Source organism: Mytilus trossulus, chromosome 10, assembly GCF_036588685.1.
Source record: "Mytilus trossulus isolate FHL-02 chromosome 10, PNRI_Mtr1.1.1.hap1, whole genome shotgun sequence".
NCBI lineage: Eukaryota > Metazoa > Mollusca > Bivalvia > Mytilida > Mytilidae > Mytilus > Mytilus trossulus.
Genome location: NC_086382.1, coordinates 61,401,636 through 61,428,967, shown reverse-complemented (window position 1 = coordinate 61,428,967; position 27,332 = coordinate 61,401,636). Strand labels below are relative to the sequence as shown.

At 30.3% G+C, this 27,332-nt stretch overlaps 1 protein-coding gene across 5 annotated transcripts; it reads right to left on the bottom strand.

Annotated features, from left to right (window-relative positions):
* Positions 1 to 284: 284 nt before the first annotated feature.
* LOC134688322 (cyclin-dependent kinase 8-like) lies at positions 285 to 27,317 on the bottom strand. 5 transcript variants are annotated; one of them, XM_063548908.1, is made up of 14 exons: positions 27,129 to 27,317; positions 25,471 to 25,546; positions 22,052 to 22,162; positions 21,097 to 21,237; positions 20,556 to 20,613; positions 19,924 to 20,055; positions 18,894 to 19,037; positions 17,629 to 17,698; positions 16,909 to 16,981; positions 16,379 to 16,476; positions 15,866 to 15,953; positions 14,945 to 15,052; positions 7,318 to 7,347; positions 285 to 3,248 (listed from the first exon to the last, which is right to left on the bottom strand). In XM_063548908.1, the coding sequence occupies exons 1-14, from the start codon at positions 27,260 to 27,262 to the stop codon at positions 3,156 to 3,158; spliced, it is 1,356 nt and encodes a 451-aa protein (XP_063404978.1). In that variant the 5' UTR covers positions 27,263 to 27,317; the 3' UTR covers positions 285 to 3,155. The 5 variants fall into 5 exon arrangements, with proteins under 5 accessions (XP_063404978.1, XP_063404981.1, XP_063404979.1 ...); XM_063548911.1 differs by having other exon boundaries at positions 14,978 to 15,052; XM_063548909.1 differs by having other exon boundaries at positions 27,135 to 27,317.
* Between the last annotated feature and the right edge of the window lie 15 nt (positions 27,318 to 27,332).

Sequence of the window (27,332 nt, the reverse complement as noted above, 5' to 3'; positions counted from 1 at the left end):
TTTAAATTGTTATTTGGATGGAGAGTTGTCTCATTGGCACTCACACCACATCTTCCTATATCTATGTAGATTGACTGAGTTACCTCCACTTACAGGCATTCTGAATTCGTTTTAGGTTATATATTATTTATTCTAAATGTCATGCGATTGTCACTTTCTTGTCCTTTCTTGAGCTTTAGTAGGTAACAGTAGTTGTCTTTTTAAAACATAGACCATGTATTTATATCTTCATTATGTTATATATGAAAGCAGCAATCAAGGATTGAAAAATAAAAAGATACCAGTATTCTCCATATTCTTTATTTTACACATCTTCTTTTAAACAATCTCACTACAATACAAACATGCATTTACTCATACAAGCAAAACAGATTTGAATGTAGGCCTGTTATCTTTTTTGTACTTTTTGTTTCAAATAACCTACTGGAATTTTCTAATTTCATATGATAGCTTTTTCCAGGAAAATCCTGCGCTTGAGAATTTTACCAGGATTCCTACCCAATAACCATTCAAAATAAATAATAATCTATAGTTTAATTGAACTAATTATATTTTGTTTTATTAGATTTGTAAGGTTTAAATGATTTTTAACAAATTTATAGGGCTCTTAAGGTTTGTTGTTGACCATGTTAATAAGTGAAAAGTTAATGAATGACTTGAGGGATATTTGTCATATAATATCATATGATTGACAATAATGTTTAAAATTTAACTGTCTATTTAAACAGAAATGAAACAACACATAAAGGATGTGTTTCATATTCTAAATTCACAAAAATCTATATGTTTTTTTCAAAAAAGGACATAAATGTGAATTCTAATAAACAGTTCTCATACTAAAGGACTAAAATTTTTCATTTGATAAAAAAACATATAGTTATCTAAAACATTCATTAATGTTAACATATAAATCAAACCAAAGAAGGACCAAAATAATGCAGATCAAAAATACATGTAAAGAATAATGATTGGCAGATCCAGAAAAAATCTTCAACAACTTAAGTGATTATTTACATAAATTATATACATACAATAATAAGGTTAAACTTAAAAGTTCACAATAATTGTACAAACCAAGTTTACAGAGTAGCATTATGAACACATATTGAAATATAATAACTAATTCAAATACATCATAAAATAATGCCACAAGAGAAACATTAGCACCTTTTATGGCCAGGAATGATACGTGTGATACCCAAATATCTTTAGACTCTTTATATTAACCAAATAACATTGCACAATCTACTCACAAAATGATTTTTTTTTTTAAGATATCATCACTTAGGTCGCTTTATAATAGTCTTGGCAATGTTAAACAATTTGAAAATGTAATTTCCTATAGAGAAAAATAGTTACAAATTTCTACCATAACAGTCAAGCTTGCTAATCTAAAGCAAAAATAAGCTAAGGATATACAATGTCATCAAATATTTAGCTGAACTTTAAACATGTTTAGCATCATTCTATCAGGTGGTGAAGAAATAGGTCAATTTGAATCATCTAATGAAAGAAATAGGTCAATTTGAATCATCCAATGAATGAAATAGGTCAATCAAAATTATGTCATCAAATAGATAGGTCAATCAAAATTATGTCATCAAATAAATAGGTCAATATAATCATGTCATAAAAGAAATAGGTCAATAAGTTTCACTTGTAAAGAATTAACTCAACAATAATCTACTTAAACAATCTGAATTGTGTTGTAAAAGATTTATGTCATAAAGAATTATCTTTAAGGCAATAGTTCTATCCAAATAATCTCATAGAAACAGGACAATCAGATTCATCTCATTAAAAGAAATAGGTCAGATTCATCTAATAAAAGAAATAGATGAATTAGATTCCTCATATAAGAAATGGGTCAATCAGATTCAATTCATTCAAAGAAGTAGGTCAATCAGATTCATATCATCCTAACAATCTTTCCAGGTAATTAATTCTACCACATAAACATGAAATGAGACATCTTTGTAAAAGATCCGTTACTTTTTTATCATAATAACCTATGTTTTAGGTTTAGAGCAGTACTGTAAACTTAGAAAATAGAATGTAAAAAAAAACTATTTTGAAATAAAAAAGACATGACAAAAGATAATAATCAAAAAGAAAAGTTAAACTGCTGACTGACCTAAAAAATCTTAAACATATTGTTTACACAGTGCATTGTGATTGTGCATTTACTTCCTGTACTTATATTTACAATATTCTATACAATACAAATTCACATTTCTGCGTGTATATACATAATGTTATCAGTTAAATATCTGCTAGAACTTATTTCCACGATAATGTTTCTCATGAGAAATAAGTGAAATAAACAATAGTATATTGTATAATGCAAAGGTAGATAGATATAGAATAATAGGTAGTTGAGTTTTTGATACTGACTATATCATGTGGAATATCTAGACGAGCCCTTTAGGGCGAGTTAAGATATATTCCAAATGATCTAGTCAGTATCAAAACTCAACTACCTATTATTCTGTTTATCGGTAATTATGACGTCACACAATTTTATGACGTCACACAATGTATTGCCTAATATTTTCAGTGATACAGCCAGTACGTTAATACATGTACTCGAAAATATTAGGCAGTAAGATCAAAGGGAAAATATATGAATTTACGATAAAACAAAATATGTTAACTTTACAACTACAGATAATCAAAATACTTAAATATAGATAACTTACACTCATAATTGTTAAATACTGTGGATTCATTTAATTTCGTGGGTACCAAATATCTTAGATTGAGGAAAACTTCCATTTTTGTGGATATTTTATTTTGTTATTTCTAAAAGTCTGCATTTAATTATACAGCAGATTTGCATATAGTTGAACATTTAAATCTGCTAGCCATGAAATACACAAATATTGGTATTTCAACGAATAATAATGAATCCACAGTAAAACAGTTGAAAAATCAACATATTTGAAGCTGGCAATTGATAACAAATATGAAACCTGAAGCATTGTCAAATGTACCAGTAACTTAATTACAAAGTTCCCACAACAAGAAGTAAAAACACTGGCAAACAGAGGTTTTCATATGCGTTCTGTAAGTTCTCGTTTTAAGTCAATCTTTAGTAAATGGTGACAAATATAATCCCTCAGAATCTTGAAGTTTATGTGGATTAAAAGTCACTCTCAGAATCTTGAAGTATATGTGGATGAAGTTGATGTCTGTATATTACTGGAGGAAAACTGCAGTTGCTGCTGTGCTTGAACATTATGAATATGCTACAAAAGATGAAAGCATCAGATTGAATTATAATTTACTTTTATATAACTCCTAGCTCTACTTTCATATAACTCCTAGCTCCTGAAAAAGCTTTATTTCAAACATTAATAATAATTTAATGTAAAACAATAAATAATTTGCTCAAAACAGTGATTCTTCACACAAGAATCAATGTTATAAATAACTTGAAAAAAATAAATTAATGGAAACTGTATTTATATACATGTACAGACATTCAAAACAGTATTGTTCAAAATAATACATAATCAAAAATTGAAAATAAAGCATTATATCCTAAGATGATAAAGTTTCGTTTCATAAAAAGAGAAGCTGAAAAGTAAAACACCAATGTTAGAACAGAACTAACCGTTCAATATAGATACATGTACTTCCTGTGAATAATCCCATCAATCCCTTCTTTAAATAATAATTTATAATATACATGTCTCTTGTCCCTATTAGTTAAACAAGGGCTTATTCATGGTGGGAATGTTGAGGAGTATGACTGTCTGATAAATACCTGGTAGCTATACATCCTTTGGCAAATGTTTTATTCCTATTTATAGAATTTAGCAATGTTAGACTATTTGTATATTAGATTTTTAAAAACAACTTTTAAAACCTTAACTATGCACATTCATGGAGATCTTGTTTTTATTTTCCCCTTTTCTTTTAAATATTTCTTGGAAACGACACTTATTGGTATTGAAATTTATAAATGAGATAGGAAAATTATTAGGAATTTCCTGCTTTGCAGAAAAATCCGAGATAGTAACACAGTAACTTAATGGAATGCCATATTTTATAAAGAAATGGATACAACATACCAAGTACATCTAAATATCACCTTTTCAAAAAACTTACTAATGAAGAGGGGCGGTAAGAGGGTGTGTTATCCCAAATTTCTGGGGAAAAAATCATTCTTTCGTTATCCCAAATCATTTACCAAATATTCCTGATTCCTGATAGGTGCAAATCACAAATCCCAAGAAAAAAAAAGCCCAATCATGAATTCCTGAAAAAAATAATGCTCAATCCTGACGCTTAAAAAAGGTCCTTCAGCCCCTCATTCAACAATGTATCATACCTAATTAGGTGACTTAATATTGAACAATGTATTATTCCTAATTCAGTTGAAATAACTAATTAACTTTTAAATCTCCAATAAATGAGAAAAAAGTATATATATTTAAATACGCAAAAAATAGCATTCCAAGTCTTCCTCAAGTGTACCTTCAACAGCCATCTGAATAAAAAAATATCTGCAAAATTCAGAATTCACTGAAAAGTATCAAAGTGGGACCCTGGAAAATAGACTACTTTTACCCAATCAAAATGTATGAATTTAAATGTAATAGAGTACATATTTTCAAGTCTTTTTTTGGTAAAAAAATGTTTCCTGAAATATCTTATAATCAATTAACAACATTTGCCCAAAGTATACAATAGTCTTGCCTTTATTCTTCAGAATTTCTTCAAAGAACACAAAATGGTTAATCTAATATGTAAACCTATTAATAGTTTGAATTCTGATATAATGGAATTAATGTGTCGACTACCATGCAAGAAAAGAACACCTATGTTTTACTTCTTGCTTTTCAATTTCTATTGCGGGAAAGGTGAAGTTATTTATACATCCTTTTTTGCAATTCATTAAGATTATGAAATTATAAGATAATAAATTGATTAATTAAAATCTTGAAGATAGTTACAGATATTTTAGATCAGGTATTAAGTTTGTTTGAAAGGAATTTCGTTAATTGTTACAGCAGTGATTTTTGTCAGAATGAATATACAATTAATAAGATAGTTCAACCAGGAGCCTTTTTACACCTTAGCAATAAAGAACTGGATCTTCAAAAGTTGCGATATTTTTTGGGATTGATTAATTGCTTTTCAACAAACTGAAACATCTAAAATGCAGTCTACCCTAATAAACCAGTACCAAAAGCACATGCAGATTCCCAGAGAGCATTAAAATATCAACATGCTTAATTAATCATTTACTATAGACTTTTTCATAAATTCAACAGTTCCAACACATCCAATTTGTATATATAATCTTTTAAACATCCTTGACATCCAATATGTCATGTTCCTTGCTTGACCAAAGTCTGAAAATGGGATGAAAAATAGCAGCGGGAGGTTCTAATTTCAATGTGTGCAACATTCTCTGAAGTGTCAGAGATCTAGATTTATAAATCTTTAGGAGAAGAAAGTATCCACTTTTTCAATCCCATTCATTTGCCATTTGATATTCTTTGTGACAAATTTATACACATACATTATACATCCTACAATCTAGCCAGAAATACTTTAAAAAACAGTTTTACTATTTTTTAATAGGTATGAAATATGTTTTGAATGATATTTTTTTCCCATATAAATAAATATCTCAAATGGGTGAAAAAAATGAGCCAGCAGAGTGTTAAGGTCAATTTCATTCTTTTAAATATCCTCTATTTTTCATTATGCAAGACATGAAATAATGTTAAAGTTTTATATGGCACTGGATACATTTTTTTTTATAATATAAAATGGCTGCAGTAAATATTGAGCGCATGCAAGAATCATGGAAAAATTTAAGAGAAGTTTTGTTTATCAAGACAAGCACCAATGTAAAATCAGTGACAGATCCAGAAATGTTTGTAAGAGGGGGCCCACTGACTGCTTTAGAGGGTGCCCACTCCAGACACACTTCTGTGATTCCCTATATAAGCAACCAATTTTTTTCCCAAAAAAAGGGGGGCCTGGGCTGGGCCCTCTGCCCCCCACCCCCTAAATATGCCTCTGAAAATTTCTAGTAAGATCTTACATGCACTCTGTTTTTGGGAATCCAAAAATCCTTTCTCCAATTCAAATATTTTCACTTAAATGCTTCACTATTAAAAGTCAGCTTTTTATTTTACATCATAGCTTCTTTTATATTAAGTCGTAACTTTAAAACTTTCTTCCTTATTAGTTTGAATAGTCTAAATATTGAAACAGACATAAATAAGAATAATAAATTTAAAGTATGAATTTAAGTAAAATTTGGCCAAAAAGGATGGGTATGCTGTGTAATGGACTAGCAAGAGAGCTAGCTAACAGATGCATGATCAGAATACATAAGTTTTTCATTAAGGAGGCTCGAGGGTATAAAAATTTCAGAAAAAATTTAACATTGGGTTTTCATTAAAAATGTTATGTGTTACCTTGTGTAGTTGTTACTTTATCATATGGTACAAAAATCATTCAAAACAATTAATTTGTGTTGGCCCCAAATGCGTTTTAAAATGTATACATCATTGAAAAAGTTCCAAATTATCTCCCTTTGGTGGAAAAATGCCATCTTTTGGCTTTAAAATTGAAATATCTTTTTCAACTCATCGGTGACCTATATTTTTTAATTTAATTTCCATATAAGCTGTACTTAAACTAAATTATTGTAAAATTTGAGCGATTTCTGTAATAAATTTCTTTTTTTATTTCGATATTAACTTTATTTCTACTATTACTTCAACAGAAAAAAAACACTTTTACACAAATGTATGATTCTTTCGAAGGCAGATTGTGAGCGCAAATGAACGGTGACCCCACTTTTTTATTTTATTTTTCTATTAACTTTAAGATAAAGTTCATTAATAGAAAAATGTAGAGAAATCCTATATAAATGATTTAGACCCGCGACCCCCCTTAAATGAATTTTCGTTGATCCCCCAATTTGTGCAGCAAAAAAAACCTTTTCATTATCATAATATTTCTGAATAAATGTTGATTCATTTTTATTCTATTGTCTATAAATTTAGGCATGCAGTTATCATGATAGGGTCAAGTTTTTAACCTGAATGTGATATCATAGGATATATCAATATAACATCATACCAAGGATTTGTATAGAAATCCTTGGACGTATCATATCGGTCAAGATTATTGATTGAAAATTAATATTTAAATACCTGAAAAAGAACAAGCTGAATATTTCTTCTCGCTGAAAACAGTTGATTGGATACCAAAAAGTTAGTAGTGAAAAAAAGAAACCAATGAGAATAAAATTGTGTATAAAAGTTACGGAAATGTCAGACTTACTTGATTTTTGTAGGGGTACCAATTCTGTGCCTTGAAATATACAAATGTTAAAAGAGATATAGAAAGCAAAGCAAGACAAAAACACATGCTGTATTAGTGAGCTTACACTCGTTCCATCAGGTAAATGTAATTTGCAGGTTATCTCAGGTAGATTCAAGTTTTACATTCATCAAAATTCAAAGTAAGGTTTCAAAAGTCAAACAAAAGTCATTTTGTCAGTCCAGAATGAGGCCTGGTAAACCACTACAAGAAAAATATCTTTAAACTATTCTGAAAGATCTGCATTTATATCTTCCACTCAAAACAGATTTATGTATACTATGCCTTTTTGAATATCCACTATCGGGCTAACTAATGTTTCCAAGACGTGTATCATTTATCAGTTTTTCAGTTTTAATATATCATTAAACTGCATTACACATCTTTCCCTGAAACTGTGTAATACAGCCAAAGGTAACTGTTACCTTATGAAGGGACTCAAAAGCCAAAAAAACATTGACCCTTTTAATATTGCAAGTAAAACATTCCAGTTGTTACTATGTTCTTAACAGTTACCTGAAACTGATATTTCAAAAAAAAAAATCCTTGCAACTAATCTAAGAAAATGGTGTAACTGTTTGTGGCTAGCAGGTGTAGAAACACTCCAATAGTAATGTAAATTCAAAAGACCTTTAAAATATTAAAGAACTAAAGCATGTGCAAAGTCGAGCTTGTAAACAAAATGCAAGTTTAGAAAGCTAGAAGCGTATATTCTTTAAGAAAATGACTCCATTACTGGTAAAAACAACCCTTTAAAATAGACCTTCTACCAGTGATGGATGCACATAGAGTCCTATCCAAATCACAAACAAAAAGTCTCTTCTTGAGATTTCCATTTAAAATTGAGGGAGCCATTCTCTTGCTAGAATTTTTTATTTTGTTTTCCAAAAGATTATAATAGCCAAGACCAAATAAAACTTCTTCAAAAAGTCCTGTTTATTAAATATACCATTATTCAGCCAATGAATAAACAAAATCTGATGTTGTCAAGCAAAATCAGGTAACTAAAAGCACAGCAACAAGAAATGTTGTTGATACATAACAAAAATAATTCTACTGTAAAATGATTGTTCCATGCCATAATTCATTTAGGGAATCTATACTTTGTTTCCCATGATGTCCAACGAGGAAGTGAAAAGGAGCAATCTGGGGGTAAACCACCTAATACATATAACATTCAAACTTAACATCACATCACAACTTTGAAACAGACTGTACTATATAACATGCTGGGGACAAAATGTTGAGGTCAGTATACATTCAATGTTAACACATATACCTTGTACATTTACTTTCAGGAAATAACTTTTTGATACAATAGAATGTGTTTTCTGCACAAGAAAATGTTATGATATCTAAAGAGTATGTCAAGAAATATTCAAACTCCTAACCATTCACTGAGATTGTTTGGTTTGCCAAAATACTCCTAAAAAGGTTGAAAGATTTTCTCCAATTGGCAGGGTGAATAAATCTTGTCTTGTTGATCCTTTTTACAATTAAGTTTTTTCACCTAAATCCTATGAAACTCATGTGTTACAGCCAATTACTGCTATAAAAAGGGAGAAAAAAAAACCACCAAATAATTCAGGATCAATAAACTTTTCTTTCTTAAAGACAATGGACACAAGTTGATGACAAAAGCTAACATGACCCTTATGACCCTTTTGCCAGGTCAGCTAAAAAAGGGACAAATTGCATAATATATGCATACTATTTTAGAATCTTACTTAAGCTTTTGGACAAGAGATCTAAACAGTAATTAAGATATGTATCATCATCCTTTATTAATGTCTGGATTTCAAAAAGGAATACTGTTAACCCTTTCCTCCATTGAATTTTTTTTTTTGCATACTTGATTCGCATAGGATTTTTTTGATGAAATACTGAACTTATGCTTTAAAGTATTGAGGCATTGCGAAAAACAACTATTTCATCATATAAATTTAAGTTGAATATTCCTATGATATTCCTTTTCATATTGGATACAAACTTTATTAAGTAATCTGCAGACACTTTGTAGCCAAAGTGTTTCAACTGAGGTACTACACAGGCGTCAAAAGGCGTCATTACGGAGTAGGGGGGTGGCATCAAAAGGCGTCATTATGGAGGAAAGGGTTAATTGAGATGTTTTTTTCAAGAATTTATTGATTGGATTTTGTTTAATGAAACAAATGTGAGATTAATTGTTATAATTTCAAAACTAGAGGCTCTAAAGAGCCTGTGTCGCTCACCTTGGTCTATGTGAATATTAAACAAAGGAAGCAGATTGAAAATTGACTACAAAGGTCAATAACTCCTACAGGGGTCAATTGACCATTTCGTTCATGTTGACTTATTTGTAGATCTTACTTTGCTGAACATTATTGCTGTTTACAGTTTACCTATATCTATAATAATATTCAATATAAAACAGCAAAATTTCCTTAAAATTACCAATTCAGGGGCCGCAACCCAAAAACAGGTTGTCCAATTCATCTGAAAATTTCAGGGCAGATAGATCTTGACCTAATTAACAATTTTACTTCATGTCAGATTTTCTCTAAATTATTTGGTTTTTGAGTTATAAGCCAAAAACTGCATTTTACCCCTATGTTCTATTTTTAGCCGGGGCGGCCATCTTGGTTTGATGGCCAGGTCACCGGACACATTTTTTAAACAAGAAACCCCAAAGATGATTGTGGCCAAGTTTGGATCAATTTGGCACAGCAGTTTCAGAGAAGAAGATTTTAGTAAAAGATATATAAAATTTACGCAAAATGGTTAAAAATTGACTTTAAAGGGCAATAACTCCTAAAGAGGTCAACTGACCATTTTGGTCATGTTGACTTATTTGTAAATCTGACCTTGCTGAACATTATTGCTGTTTACAGTTTACCTATATCTATAATAATATTCAATATAATAACCAAAAACAGCAAAATTTCCTTAAAATTACCAATTCAGGGGCTGCAACCCAAAAACAGGTTGTCCAATTCATCGGAAAATTTCAGGGCAGATGAACTTCACCTGATTAACAATTTTACCCAATGTCAGATTTGCTCTAAATGCTTTGGTTTTTGAGTTATAAGCCAAAAACTGCATTTTACCCCTATGTTCTATTTATAGCCATGGCGGTCATCTTGGTTAGTTGGCGGGGTCACCGGACACAATTTTTAAACTAGATACCCCAATGATGATTGTGGCCAAGTTTCAAATAATTTGGCCCAGCAGTTTCAGAGGAGAAGATTTTTCTAAAAGATTACTAAGATTTACGAAAAATGGTTAAAAATTGACTGTAAAGGGCAATAACTCCTAAAGTGGTCAACTGATCATTTTGGTCATGTTGACTTATTTGTAGATCTTACTTTGCTGAACATTATTGCTTTTTAGAGTTTATCTCTATCTGAAATAATATTCAAGATAATAACCAAAAACAACAAAATTTCCTTAAAATTACCAATTCAGGGGCAGCAACCTAACAACGGAATGTCAGATTCATCTGAAAATTTCAGGGCAGATAGATCTTAACCTGATTAACAATATTACCCCATGTCAGATTTGCCCTAAATGCTTTGGTTTTTGAGTTATAAGCCAAAAACTGCATTTTACCCCTATGTTCTATTTATAGCCATGGCGGCCATCTTGGTTAGTTGGCGGGGTCACCGGACACAATTTTTAAACTAGATACCCCAATGATGATTGTGGCCAAGTTTGGTTAAATTTGGCCCAGTAGTTTCAGAGGAGAAGATTTTTGTAAAAGTTAACGCCGGACGACGACGGACGCCGACGACGGACGCCGGACGCCAAGTGATGAGAAAAGCTCACTTGGCCCTTCGGGCCAGGTGAGCTAAAAAGGCACATCCAAATATTGTTTCCGAAACATGAAATGCACGTTTTTATTTTTTTGTGAAACATATCCCATCACAACTTCTAAATTAACAGTATAGGAACTACAAGGGTATATGGATTGGCCTTATTTTGGTTTCAAACATAATTTTTCTTGCATTAAAAACTGACTCCCTGATACATGTTTTGTTTCCTTGGTGATAGCTACACACAGTGAAATAACTAACACAGGTTGAAGCATGGAAAGATGTGATGAAATGACTGATGTTTTGAATGGTCAACAGTGATGAAATGACTGTTTTGATTGGTCAACAGTGATAAAATGACTGATGTTTTGATTGGTCAACAGTGATAAAATTATTTGTGGATTTCAAATGATAAATACCTGAAAAACCTGCAAATTAAAATACATCAACCTGATTAGCAAGCATGTTAACTAAAAACTACTGATACATAAATGCCACACAACTAATAAAATAATTATAGATTATTGTTGATCATCTCAATGAGTTTGATTTTCTTGCTTGAGCTGTTACAGCGAAAGTGAGAATAGCAATCAAGTTGAGATGACCAATGATAATCTGTTTATCGCTATTTTACCTATGACGCTATTGTTAATTCCATTAACAAAGGGCACATGCGCCCTTAGTTTCTAGCAATAATTTTTCACATCACTTTAATACTATGATGAGAAAGGAAACTATCAGTCAATAGAATCAAAGGATTTTTTTTGTAAAATAGCGATAGTTCTATCTATCTACAGATATGTTGCCATGTTAGACAACTAAAAAAAAAAAAACACACGAACTACTAAAACACACACTACATCTATTTCTGTAAAACAAAAATATCATGCACTAATTGCTGTGTGAAAATTATTTCATTTACTAGTGCTCGATGTGATATATTAGAGATATAATACTGATTAATGTATTCTATTTCTATTTAAAGGATTTGACGATCTAATAGACAAATTACTGTATGTTTTTCTAGGGCACTTTAAAGTATAACAATTTAGTGTAACATAAAATTTATTAAACTTTGAGTGAATATTATTGGTGATTTAAATTTGACTTATTACCTAGTATGAGACAAAGCACAAAATTGCATATATCATATAGTTGATTCCTCTAAATTTTTTGTACAAAAGAGGTTTCAATTCTTTAATATTTCTAGGGTACAAAATATTTTTTTTTTTTAATAATTGACAATAAAATACACTTGTGGACTTATTTTTCCTTAACTTTTTTGAAAGAGGTGGACATTCTTCTTAAGTTTGAAAAAGATCTTTCTAATTCTTGCCAGTGAAACATCATTTGATGACTAATTGATGTGAAATTACAAAATTTCTCAAAATTTACATTCTAAAGTCACCTATAGCAAATAAACATTCTACTGTACAAAAATATACCAATGGATACATGAGACAACACAGAAGTGCAATGCTATTAACAAAAACTGCATATTTTAATTAAAAATATAAAAGGAATATGTACAACAAAGATATCAAAATAAAAACACTGTTGTCTTGGCTAGCAATAAAAGGGGTGGGTTCAGATCTCACAAAACATTGTTAATCCTGTCACATTTCCTTAAAATTAGGAGAATACAAAACATCTGTAAGTAAAACTGTGACCAAATAACAAAGAAAGTTAAGTTCTAAATAAATTCAGCCATAAAGACCTTCAAACATTATTTTTTTTAAAATATATCATTTATAAAATTAAAAAAAATACCTAAAATTTAACAGTGACAATATCTAAGTCCCTCCCTCCACTGTATTTTGGTAGTAATTTTCATTCTGATTTAGACTAGATATATTAAGTATTGGGCTTCAGTCTGGACTGTTGAATGTACCCTTGGTTGTAAGGTTGCTTGTAAAAATGTGTCAGGTCAACAGGTTAAATTTAAGCAAATTTAATAAAGGTTTATAATGGTCTGGTCACAAGTTTGATGCCAAATTTAACCGCCAAAAGGTATCTGGACAAAATTGACCATGTTGAAACCACAATTATGGTGCATTTTAAGAGTGAAAATATTATATAAAGCTATTCTTGTTCACTTTTAGGGAATAATAGTGTAAAGCTGAATAAAAATTCCAGCCTACAAACTGAGGACTGGCTAACATAATACAACAATATGACTGTAAAAATTTTTGCAGTCATATAAAAAAAATAACTAGTATGGAGTTATGTAACAAAATTCTGTGTCTATAATTGTTTGAACTGGTCTAAAATTGAAAACAATACGAGTGTTGCTAAGTATCAGTATTTTTTTTTATACATTTTACTATTTTAGTTATTTTGAGCATTGTTATCGTCATGATTATAGCAGCATGAATAAATTAGTAAGACATAACTTGCAGTAAAGCACATTCGATAAAAGACAGTACATGACTTGTTAATACATCATACTATGTAGCATACAGTACAACCATTATTATCAGTAGCTATTTTACTGAGCATTTAAGCATTTTTACATGCTATGCATTACCAGATTAGCTAAATGCACAAAAGACAGGCGATTAATGTTAATACATGTACATACACCTGAACAACATCTGTTATTTCATATATATGCATCTTAATGTGTGTTAACACATGACCATTATTATATACATCCTTCTCTTTTTAGTTTTTTGTGAATAAATGTCTCAACAGCAACTATACCACATCTCTTTATTTTTACATAGAACTTTTGTTTCATGTACATATAACCTATCCTCTTTTGTTCACATAACTAGCCTCTTTACCTTGATAAAACTGAGAATGGAAATGGGGAATATGTCAAAGAGAACAACCCTACCAAAGAGCTCTTAACCGCCAAAGGCTAGTGAAATTTGTGTTTTAAATAAATATTCCTAAAGTAATGTTTGCGCTCAGACAATGTCAGACACACACTCCATTATCTAGTCTAATATAAGAGCATAAATCTGGTCTATACATGTATAAGATTTTTATAAAATCATTTATTATAAAGTGTCTTGCTACTTTTACTATCTAGCTTGTTTTGCTTATTAAAATGAATAAGCTTGAAACAAATTGTAACAAGCAGTTATCATAACAGGCTCATAATAGACTAAGGAACTGTAGCAATTTTCTAAATCAATGTGACAGTCCTTGAGTAATATCATCCTTAACCATTAAAAGAGATAATTTTTAAAAATAAGAAAGAGAATTGCAAAACACAGGGAAAGGTATTGGTTTGCATAGTAATTCATAAAAGAGGGATGAAAGATACCAAAGGGACAGTCAAACTCATAAATGCATAGTATTTCCTAAGGGATGTTGAGGCTTTTGAATGATTTAAATACAGCTACACTATCTACCGTGTTACAAAGTATCATTCAGATATATTTCACATCAGTATAAAGTCATTCAATAATGTATGCAAAAAAACAGATAGCATTCTTTCACAGTCATCCAATATATTAAAGAAGTGAAACAGAATTTGGAAATATTTTTAATTACCTAATGCTATAATTTGAAAAAATGGACAAAAGTGAAAATTAACTTTTTCCTTGAAATAATTTTTTTTTAAAAGAATAATTGAAATAATGATTAAAATTTTGGAATCCCCACTCCCCTTTGAAAAACTGCTTTAAGTATCAAAGATTGGAAACATCAATTATCTTTCTTCTAAGCAAAATTAAGTTGTATGAAAAATTTAAATTATTATTTTCCAAAAACTGTTTCTGCAAGTACAATATCAAGGACATTCAGTACACAATACAACAACAAGGAGAAGTTGTAATGTGATTTACCTGATAATCACTTGAAACCATTGAACTACTGACCGTAGAAGGGGGCATAACTCGTACTCTCTTCGCTGGTGGCTGATTGTGTCCTGATGACTGATCGGCGCCTCCAGCCTGCAATTTAAACTTAAACTTGAAGTTTACATTTATGCTGAGTTCACAGGTAATTCGCATTCGAAACCTTTTACGTCCTAACTTCAATTCTAATTCAAATTACAATGAGCTTCAAATTCGCTTTACTGTCCAAAGCACATTAACTTTTAATTAATATTGACAAAAGCGTATTTCTAATGTGAATTAGATAATTCGAATTTAAAATGAAGAGTGTGTGAACGTGATGAGTGAATTCGATTCACATTTGATTCTAATTCAATTTGAATTAAATGTACGTTTGAACAAGGCATATGTTACACACTAAGCACACATCTCCTTCATTTATAAAAATGCAGTTTTTAGAATGGCCTTATTTTTTTTCCTTTTATCCACCCTATATTCAATCTTTTTATACTAAACAGTAAATAGCTGTTAAGTCAGAAATATTTTGAAATGTTTCCATTACTGCAAAAATTGCAACATGATAGGTTTTGTCCTTAGTCATATATTAGTTGGGTTTTTCTACACAAAATTTGGAAATAAATCTTTTAAATTGTTATTTAGATGGAGATTGTCTCATTGGCACTAATACCACATCTTCCTATATCTATCTACTAGATGGTAATTGATTGTGTGATTGCGTTGCTGTCTCAATGTTTACCTTAGATCTACATCTTTATTTCTTTATAGTGAGATTTAATGAAATGGGAACAAGGTGGTTATTCACAGAGCATTTTCTTGTCTTTATATTATTCATTTTTCAATCAGACAAGGGAAGCATTTTTGACTATCTTTTGAATGTCTTTTGTATAAGATAATATACAAGAAATTAACCTTGCTTGCTCCTGTATCAGCCTTGTCATCATCATCGTCAGTGAGGAATTCACGTTTAGGATATGGAATGTTTTTACCTTCAAATACACTGAAGAAGAATATATTGATAAAATTAAAACATCAAACCCAGATATTGTGATGATCTTCATGCGAACAGATAATGTTACTTATCTGCTTATCCATGCTTATATGATAATAATTTGAGCTTTCTACATTTCAAAACCAGTCAAAGTTCTTAAACATTTTTTGAAGACTTAACAACGCTTTTACAGACATTTTAATGAAATTTTGTCTAATATAGTCTTAAAGCTATTCTTTGATATAACTTTATTTAATTGGATTATATAATATTTATCTTGTTCATGTTCCTCAGTCTTTAGTTTTCTGTATTGTATACTGTATTTTCATATACTGTTGTTAGTCTTGATTTTTTTGGATTTTTTTGCCATGGCTTTGTCAGTTCATTTTTGACTCCTGAGTTTAAATGTCCCTTATCGTCTCTTTTATACTTACTCCTGAGATGGTAGGGGATCCTCTAAAAAGTAGGGATCCTTCATTGCTAGTTCTGAGGTAATTCTTTTAGTTGGATCCATAGTCAACAACTTTTGTAACTAAAATGAAGAGCATAATTCTTATATACAACTGGGAGCGTAAAATTTGCCAGCTGAAGCTAGTCCAATCAAGCTACATACATGTGACTCCTATTGTCACTGTTAGTTGAAAGCTTTTAAATGCTACAGAAATGAAAAAGAAAAAAATCAAAATTTTGCTCTGGATACTGCCTTTCGATCATAAACAAGATTCTGTTAGATTTTCAAAAATTTCACTAAAGCTTTGACAAAGTTATGGATGTTTAATAAAAATTTAACCACAGATGGAACCCAAAAGTTGAAGCCTCAGTCACAGCAACGGGAATATAGGGTCACTATGCCTTGCTTTTGCAACATAAATGTCACAGACTCAACAAAAAGGAGAATAATGGAAAGCATATGGTTTTTTTTATTGATCTTGTATATAGTAGAAATATTTTGAAATTTACTCACCAAGTGAAATTGTTTACTGTCAGGCTTTACTTTGTGTTTTTCCATATATTTTACTAAATTGCAATTTACATAACTGAAAATATAAAAACAAATACATGTGTTAATACTTAATGAATATATAAAAATACCTCAAGATATGAATAATCTCTTATCTCTTTGACTATACTAACTAGATAAAAACTAAAAATGTGGCACCAGACAATGAAGATCATTGAAGAAAATGAAAGATTTGAATAATCTACTTTCTTCATTTGAGGGAATCTTACTAGTATCAATCTTGAAATGTAATTGATTGAGGTATAATTGATCATTCCCTCATTGAAGGCAAGAAATCTTTGATAAAACTTCTCCTGGTCTATAAATGATGTAAAATTTCAAACTATTGGAAAACAGGAAGCAGCTTCATAGTGGATGTAAAAGTTGCTATTTGCTTACTTACTACAACTCAACATTATCAAGCTCAAGACCAAATGTAATCACTGCCTTATATAGAAGCCAAGAAAACTTTGACAAAAGTTTCCTACATAAAGTTTTTTGATTGAACCTAAGGACAGAGGGATGGATGGAGTCACGTAGTTACTAGACCAGATTTTGCCTTTTGCAGGTAAAAATAAGATTGATTCAGACAAACACAAGTTATTGCGATCCATTAGAAATTGTGGATAAATGTTGGTACGTTTGTACTTAGATGTCTCAGAAATCCAGCAGATTTATACTTACTTTGATCTTTTAAAATCTTTAGTTAATGTACCATGCTCTGGCATTTTTCTTATATCTTCCCAATCTTTATCTGCAAATATCAAAAAAGTTATACACAAAAAAATGGAAGTGTTGACCTAATATAGGTAGATCCACATGTACATAATATAAAGAATGAAAGCAATTTCATGTGTCAGAGAAAAAGACGATAATTTGATTCGAATTTCTTTAAAAGTCAAACATTTATATTGTGTCATAGAACAAATTCATTCATTCATTCAGTGTATGTTTATTTGTTTTTGTCAATTCATATATGTTTTTTTTGATTGAGGTAACCATTTTAATTGAAATTTTATAGAGTGTCTTTCTATGTTGTAATGTGACACTACTACTTCAGGTAAGAGTTAAGGTTGGCACTGGTTTAAATGCTTAAACCTGATGCATTTGTTTGCACCTAAGTCAGGAACTTGATGTTGAGTAGTTGTTTTTTGTTGATGTGGTTCATGAGTATTTCTCTTTTTCTTGTTTTTATAGAGATTAGAACATTGGCTTTCTTGTTTAAATTGATTTACACTAGTCATTTTGGGCCCTTTATAGCTTACTGTTTGGTGTGAGCCAATACTCATTGCTGAAGGCTGTGCCTTTACCTATAATTGTTTACTTTTTACACAATGGGACTTGGATAGAGAATTGCCTCATTGGCACATATACCACATCTTCTTATTTCTACTAGTGGGTTAACTAATCGTGTACATTATAATCCAAATATTTTCATAGAGAGGTGAGAGTAAGACAACATTTTATTTCAACATCAAATTAGAACAACCATAATGAAAACTTTACAGTCTTTATGAACAGATGGACATCAAGTGACAAGTGATGATATTATCAATTTCAAAAGTTTAGACATGGCTATTCATTGGATGGTTCAGACCACTGATTGTACTACATTTATGACAACAGTAACAATCAAGTGGTACCAAAGGTTTCTCCTGGCCTTGATGGCCAAGTGGTCTAAGTAGTTCTACTACTGTAATCACTTGCCAGTCAACACTGAGGATGTGAGTTTGAACCCTATTCTTGAGGGTGCACTTGACTCCAATCTCAATTGACTAGGATTTTCAGTTTTCTAAGAGCACTATGGCTACCTCAACCAACAAAACCTGACTGCCATGAAATAGGCCAAAATTGGTGCATAAAAATAGCTTTAGAAACCAACAATCAACCAAAGGTTTCTCAATACTTAAAATATTCATAGCTATTTTTTGTGTTTCAGGATAACTTACCTTGTGGAAATCCCATTACATTAAATATACGATCTAACTGATCATGATGATATGGATTACTTGTTTTTATATCTTCTTGTCGACAATGAAATATAGGTTCATATGTTAATAATTCTGCAAATATACAACCAATAGCCCATATATCTGAAAAGAAAACAAAATTACAACAAATTAATTATTACAAACATAAGAGTATGTATTGATTGGCTTTCTCCAAACTACATGATCCATACGTTATCCTTATCTCATAAAACATGTCAAAATCAGATATTCCTGTCAGATCAAATTTTGATATAATTTGTTAAATTGTTACTGGGTAAAGTTCTGAACATTTTTTGATGTTTTATTAATATGCTTATTAATATAACACATGTTATTATAATTCATTTGATCCATACTTGGATGTAGGTCGAGTGTTCTTATCATGTCCAGTGATTGAAAAGATTATTTATATGGCATTTAGGATTTCCCTCTTTATAATTATTATTGTCTCTTATTCTATACTTTATATAATTGCTTGATCCATTCTATACAAACAAAAGAAACTCAAGTTTCACACAATCACTCACAAAAATGAACAGATGGAAGGAGGGACAGACAAATTGATAGAGCACAAACTTTATTATACTATAATTTTATGGAAGAGCAAGATATTTTGAGTCTTTTGTTCTCTTGAGCTACACTTGGAGAAAGCGGTATTTGAGATTTAGATTATGAAAATATTTGTAAAAAATAATATTTCATTGAGATGGGGTCTTTTAATCATAATGCTGCAATAATACTTGTGTAACAGTCTCTTTGTATTGCATGATAACCCAACAGGCCTTATAAACTCATCACCAGGCTTTTATAATTGTGTATGCTAGACATTGTTTTATCTACAAGAGTACTGTTTTATGCCCTTGCAGATATAGGCTAATGATGGCTAACACATTTTCCCAAAATGCACTTCTCAAGGTAATCCTCTTAACATCATCTAGGGAAATCAATAAATTCAAAGATTTGTTTTTCATTAATTTTAATATAATACCTATAGCTTTTGTATAATGCCTAGCACCAAGTAAAAGTTCTGGAGCTCTGTACCAGAAAGTCACAACCACTGGATCTAGATCAGCAAGAGGTTTTAATGGTGAATTAAATAATCTGGCAAATCCCATGTCAGCTTAAATTAAATACAAGGTAATTATCATACATGAAATGTTAAGTAGAGTTCATTAAAAACTTTTACAAAAGTAGAATTAAAGCAACAAGTAGCAGTATGAAATGAAAGATATCTATTAAGACTTTTAATCTGTTACAATAAAGTAGTATCAAAGTGATTTTGGATATTCTTTGTAATTTTGCATCTGACCTCACCTCATCTATCCTATTTATGCCGGTAGATAATTAAGGCACTGATACATTTTTTTTCATCTGAAATTTTGCATCTAATTGGATGTAAATTTGTAAAATATAGGCACACAGAAAAGTCTCCAGTTGATTCTTGTATCAGCAAGCACATTTACTGGCCATTAGAAAGTGATAAAAAATCCTTGTTCTTTCACAAAAAACAATATATAATTTGATAATAAGTATTGAACTAATTTGAACCCTGTGTTAGTCATTTTCTTCATAAATACTAATAAATATGATATCAAGTTGAACTAACAGTGAGTTATATACCTATTTTGACTCTGCCTCTTTCTTCACCTTCACCCATCACTAAAATATTGGCAGGTTTCTGAAAGTAAACATCAATTTAAAACTTTATAGGGTGTGGTACTATAGATAATAGGTGTATTGTCATGAATTGACACACCATACACACAAACAGAAGTTATAGAATAAGTTAAAGAAATACTTTGACCATCATAATACAAACAGTTTTGCCACATCTCAAATTCTATTGAGAATTAAAATAAAACTTGAATACAACACCAAAATGTATCATTTAATATCGAATGTTTGGGAACAAATGTTAATTTGTTGACAGACAGTTTTACATTAAATCTAACATGTCTAATGTTTTATCCGAACTGCTCATGAATTCCATGTAATATAAATGATACAAAATATCCTGTCAACAAATAGCTGTGGAACCGTAGCTCTTAGGTCCTATGTTATTTTTTTACTATCATAGATGGTGTGTAAATAACATAAAGACCTAAGAGCTACAGTTCCACAGCAAGTCAACAATAAGATTGTTTGTCTCATATATACTCACCAGATCTCTGTGTAATACCCAGTTAGCATGAAGATAGTGTATTCCATCAAGGATTTGGAACAACAAAGATTTCACCATATTTTTTGGTACATCTATTTGTTTTTTGTTTGCTTTTGCTGATCTGTGGAATTTTATTATATGCTGAAAAATAAATTTAATGAACTATTAATCAATGGTTTAAAATACAAAATTTACTAAAAGACAGTCAGGGTTAAATCATTTTAAAAGTGCAATACAACCTTTACTGATGCATAGTTTTATAAGGCACTTTTTAAACTTTTTCAAAATTGATGTGAAACAAACCATACAAGAAAAATTGGTAATGCATTATATATGCCATAAAATTTTCAAAAGAAATCAATGCACTCAAATGTTTAGCCTATTTCATTGATATAAACAAATATATTTATGACATTGAAGATGACAAGTTGCAAAGGATAATTTTTTATTTCCATTTTATTATTACAAAGTTTTCATTTTGATGAGTTCTTTTTTAAGACCATTTTTTTTAAATGCACTGTTATAACAATTTTTTTGCTTAAGAAATGTCAATAATTTTTCATATGCCTATGGCAGGATGATGGTTTTCAGAAGATGGTTGAAAATTTTATATTGGTAATTTGGTCAATTATGATTGGCCTAGTTGAAGTATAGATTCCTACATAATTTCCACCTTTGGGTAAATCCTATGTTGATCATGACATTTGTAGATCAGACCTGTAGTATTGTATCAGTACCCTTACAGACTATTGACCTTACTAACAAAGACTTACACGAACTTGAATAGTCTGCTCTTAAAATATAACACACAATTTATTTCACAGTGCATATCAACATAGATGAGAAAAATATTGGAAACTTTTTTGGGGTGTATTATTATACCCTTGATTATGAATAACTGCCTTTGGATTTTGGAAAAATTTGAAAAAAATATTTCTCCTCTTTTTAAACCTACCCATAAATCGTGTTCTGCATAGTCAAAGAGAAGCCATACTTTTCTGTCTGTGTGTGACAGGAACACTTTCTGTAGACTGATAACATTAGGATGCTTTAACTCTCTCAATAGCTGGAAGTAAATAATCATGATAATATGTAATACTCTCAACCTCACTATTGCTCTGGCAAAAATAATCACAAATATAATGCCTACTTATGTTAAAACAACAATTAAGTATAGCTTGCATCAATTATTTCTTAATTAATGCATTGCATTGACATCTTTGGTGCAAATTAAAAACAGCAGTTTCTTAAACTCTATTTTATTTTCTTGATAGAAATAAGGATATTACAAGTTTATAAAAAAAAATTTTTTTTGAAGTAGCCAACATGTTAGAACAAAAGTTTATAGTTGCAAATATAATTCCTTGTAACAATGTCACTCTTCAATGAGTTCTAAAAATTACTTCAGTTTTCGCTAGTGGAAGTCTTGTTATTTGTTTAGTTGGAAAGGTATAAAATCGAATCAAATCAAATATACTGTAAACCAACTTATTTCGTGGATACTTTATTTCGCGTTTATACCCAGCTAGTCAACTTCGCGGCGATTTCTTTATTTAATTGGTGTAGTTTGATAGGGAAAGATTCAAGTTATTCCTTTTCGTTACGATTTAATTTCGCATTATTTTCCTACTCGCGAAAGTCACGAAAATAAATTGCTCACTAAATTTAGTTGGTTTAACAAGGTTGGGCGGTAAATACCACCCCCGGTATTTACTAGTGGTATTTACCGCCCCGGACAATACTCCCCAAGTGGTCAATACTGGCAAATACTGGTCAATTGAAATTGTAATGGTTGTTTTTACTATTAAATGAAGTTAAACATACTTAAACTTTAATTTTTATGCATGTGTCAGCTAATAAAATTAATTAATTTGATATGTTTTATTCATTTATAACAATAATTTCTACTTATTTAAAATTTAGTTATTATGAATTATGATATTGTATACTTAAAATATATATATAAAAATTTACATATTATTTTAATATTTATAAATCCATATATTTTTTATTTAAAATGTATGATTTTACAGGTAATTAAAAATTACTTAAACTACAGGTAAATGAAGTTACATGTGTCTTTTTACCTATCACCTGGCATTGCTAGGTGTGAAATTTTAATTACTAAAACAGCAGCCCCCAATAAAAGTTGACAGTACATGGGTTGAAAGTAATAAAAGTGATATTTGAAGACTCCCTTAAACAATAAATTATTTCCTGTCTATTTAACTGTGTGACAAAACCGTCTTCATGCTGGAAATAGAAATTTTGAAGCAGGGATAAAAGTTTTTATCTTTTACTACACATTAATCTTTGACTACAAATTAATCAATATAGATCCCTGTTTGAATTTACAATAGAAATAGAATTGAAAGCATTGAAAATGATTTGAACACTTTCTTTATTTACTTATTAATAGTAATTATAATTGACCAGGTAAAAAAATGGTTTTTATAGTAATGACCACTCAAAATTTCAATCGACCAGTATTTGCCGGTATTTCCCAGTATTTCCAGGTAATTACCGGTATTTACCACATTTACTACTAGTATTGACCGCTTTTTTGCCAACCTTGTGGTTTACAGTATTTTATTGTCAATTAAAGACGCCCATTCCAGACAGAATAATCAAAAGTTAAAATTGGTAGAAATGATTACAATTATCTGAGTAAAATTAAATCAATGATTACAACGAAGAGAAAAGAAAGACACACTCATGTATATTTATAAAATGTTATATGTATGTAATAAACTGTTTTCAAAAGATTTTCAGTTTGCGTTGTATCAATATTGTGACACAAATGTCAGAGTTTAGAGGGTTTGCGGCTCACAAACATGTTCAATGTTGTAACATTCTTTATGTGTGTGTTACAAGCCAGGATATTATTATCCAGTGCCAGGTTGAAGGTTTTTAATGTCAGCAATAATTGTCAATAACTTTTATTTTTATTTTTGTATTAAATATCAGGCTGTTTGTAAGTTTCTCTTTCTCTTTTGAATTGTTTAAATTTGTTTCTCTAGTTTTTGTGCTATATTCACATTTCCTGACCGGTGTGAGAAAAATGTTTATCATATGTTTAGTAGTAAATACAGTAGTTTTGCATATGTGATAAATAGCCTGCTGTTTAATCCATATCGCGCAACTTTGATGCGCACCCTTTATCGCATACCCTTTATCACACCCTACCCTTTATCGCACCCCTACCCTTTATCACACCCCTACTTTTTTTTTTTTTTTTTTTTTTTTTACATAGTCAGTTTTATATTTTTTTTGCTCAAGAAAAATTATCCTCAAAATATGTCAATTTTTTGAATGACGTCATTGTTTGGTGTGTGACGTCACGAATGTCAAGTTTTCGTTATTGTTTGTGACATCACGAAAGTCAAGTTTTCATATTTTTGGCACAATAAATGCAACTAAACAAAGTACAAAACACACAAATAAATACAATAATAAACAAAATTTTTTTTTTAAAACAACATCACGCAAATTTTTCAAGGCATTTGAAACTTAAGACAAAAGTAGAACTGAAGGTAACCCAGTGCTATGGATCAGAAAACAGTTCATATAATATAATACTCTTCTGTTGAAATATATGATAAAGCGTATAATACATGGCGAAATCCGTATCACATGCTGTAACACCCTCGACCAATATCATCCCTCGGGCCTAAAGGCCCTTGGGCTGATATTGATGTCTTGGGATGATACGACATATGATACGGATTTTGCCATGTATTATTCTCTATTTATCTTCACTAGTGAAAAGTTTGTTCTCAGCAAATGATTAGTCAAAATTTAATTATGACGTCTAAATGTTTTGTTTTCTTCTAAATTTTCCTATTGTGATGTCATGAAAAAAAGGCGGCAATGCCTGATGACGTCGCATATAAAGAACACAAGTTTCTGAGTATTTTTGAAAAAGAAGGATTAAATTCATTAGAGAAACAGATTCCGACACTATAACTTGTGTATTACGATATTTCTCCACTTTCGACAGTTAAATCGACAAGCCTTGCGCTTTAAATAATAAAATTTAACTGTCTCGAGTGGAGAAATAACGTAATACACTTATTGCAGTGTAGGAATCTATTATATCTTTACTACATGTTCAACAAAATTTTATCAGTTCTATGTCTGACAAAAAAAAAGATTTGTCAGCCAAGGAGGTTAAATTTCTGAAGTTAGATAGAAAAACTAGCTAGAAAGGGGAACAACAAGTTGCCTCATTAAGTTCTTTCTGATCTATCAAAATTCATTTTTTAGGTCCTGAACTATGATGTTTGAGCATTCTAAATTATTTTATGTAGATTAGGAAATAAATAAATTAACAATAAGATTATAATGATGAAGTGGAAACTACAATATACTTACAGCTATTTCTCTACATGCTGACATAGAAATTCCTGTACCTTCAATTTGTTTTAAGGCATATTCTCTTCCATCAGTGCTGAAATTCAAATCAGAGAAATACTTTGGATCCGAAAGAGCTATTTCAAAATTTATACCTTTAAACATGAAAATTGAAGAAGTTTTCTCTTAACCACACAAATGGTATTATTTTTTTTTTTTAAATCCTTCAAAATGTCAAATAATCCCATACAACAATCTCACTCATTAATTGTATAGTAGCACTTAACAAAAACTAGATGTATTTGAATGACACATATGGGCCTGTTCACCAAAAAAATCAAGAAGTAATTTTCAGGAATTGTAAAAATTTTGGAAAGCTTTTCAGGTGACTATATACATAAAGGAAGCAATGGATACAACTGTACTTAGTCTCAAGAGTCATGAGAGTATTATAATAAATGAACTTGCAAATCCTTTGATTAACAGTTTGTACATCATTGTTTTGTTTTGTTTTAATATTTCCAAGCCGACTAGTTTAACAAAGCAATATGTTAGTTGTAATTATCCATCAATCATGTCAACAGTATCACAACAATCGGTGAGAATGAATATGTATAACGATCATAAAAAAACATCAACATTTAAATATTTCCATGGTTTCATAAATTTCAAGAATATATACCATAAGTTTTTCCAACTTCAATACCCTGAATATTAATATTTTTATAGTAGGGCGAACAGACTCTATGGAAGAATGAACCCAGTTATTAGGGTGAATGGACCAGATACCTCCCATTATCAAGAATCCGGGTCCGTTCACGCCCATTCATGTTCGCCCCCTACATGTTGGCACCCAAAGTTCGTTCGCACCCTACATGTTTGCGCCCAATTTAATTGGTTTTGGGTTTAATAACTTTGTAATCAAGTTTTGGCAAGTAGTATTCTTCTATTAATGTATAATTGTTTTCGATGTCTCAAAATAAAGTGAGAGCATTTTTTATTGAGTTGAATAAATCTTATAAATTATGTCTTGGATAGTGTATTGTTAAAAAAAATTATTCCTTTCTAAATTAAGTGGAATTCTGTCAAGGTTTTATTTTGTGTGTTGAATAAATTTTATCATGCTTGATCATGTTTTGGTTATAATAGTGTATTGCTATATTTTAATGTTTCATTGTTTCAGATAAAAGGGACTAAGCTGTTAAAAACAATTATCTTTTGTGTTTTTTATTTAAAATCTCCAATCTTTTACTCATACCAAGCTATAAATAAATTCAGTATTTACACTAAAGCAATTAATAACAACAATCATGATTTTCCAATTGTTCAACTGGAATTTGAATTAAAATTGGGCGCGAACGGACCTTGGGTGCGAACGGGCGAGGTGCGAAAGTATATTGGGCGTGAACGGACCTGATACCCATTATCACCCTCTATCATAGACATACAAAATGTAGCATAACAAATCATCAATGACATTAATATATAGATTGCTATAAATAATCAAATATGTACAAAAATAGAAAAACAATAAGGAATTCTTATTATTTTTCAAAAATGACACACATACATCTAAAGACGTATGCGTGATGGCGAGAAATACTAAATAATAAAGAAATTAATCTTAAAAAAATATAAAATAGACGATTTAGTGTGCGAGACATATGCTTCAAACACACTTTAACCTGTTCTTCCTTTTGCCTTTATACACATGTCCATATGTTCCTCGTCCAACTTTGCATCCTTCGTAATCAAAAAGGTCCTCGACTTTTGCTCTTTCTGCATTGGTTTTCTGTTTATATTCAAAATCCATTTTTTATGACGGCTCCAAATATTTATTTTCCTAAAGACGCTTTATAAATAAAATTCTGTTATTACAAGCG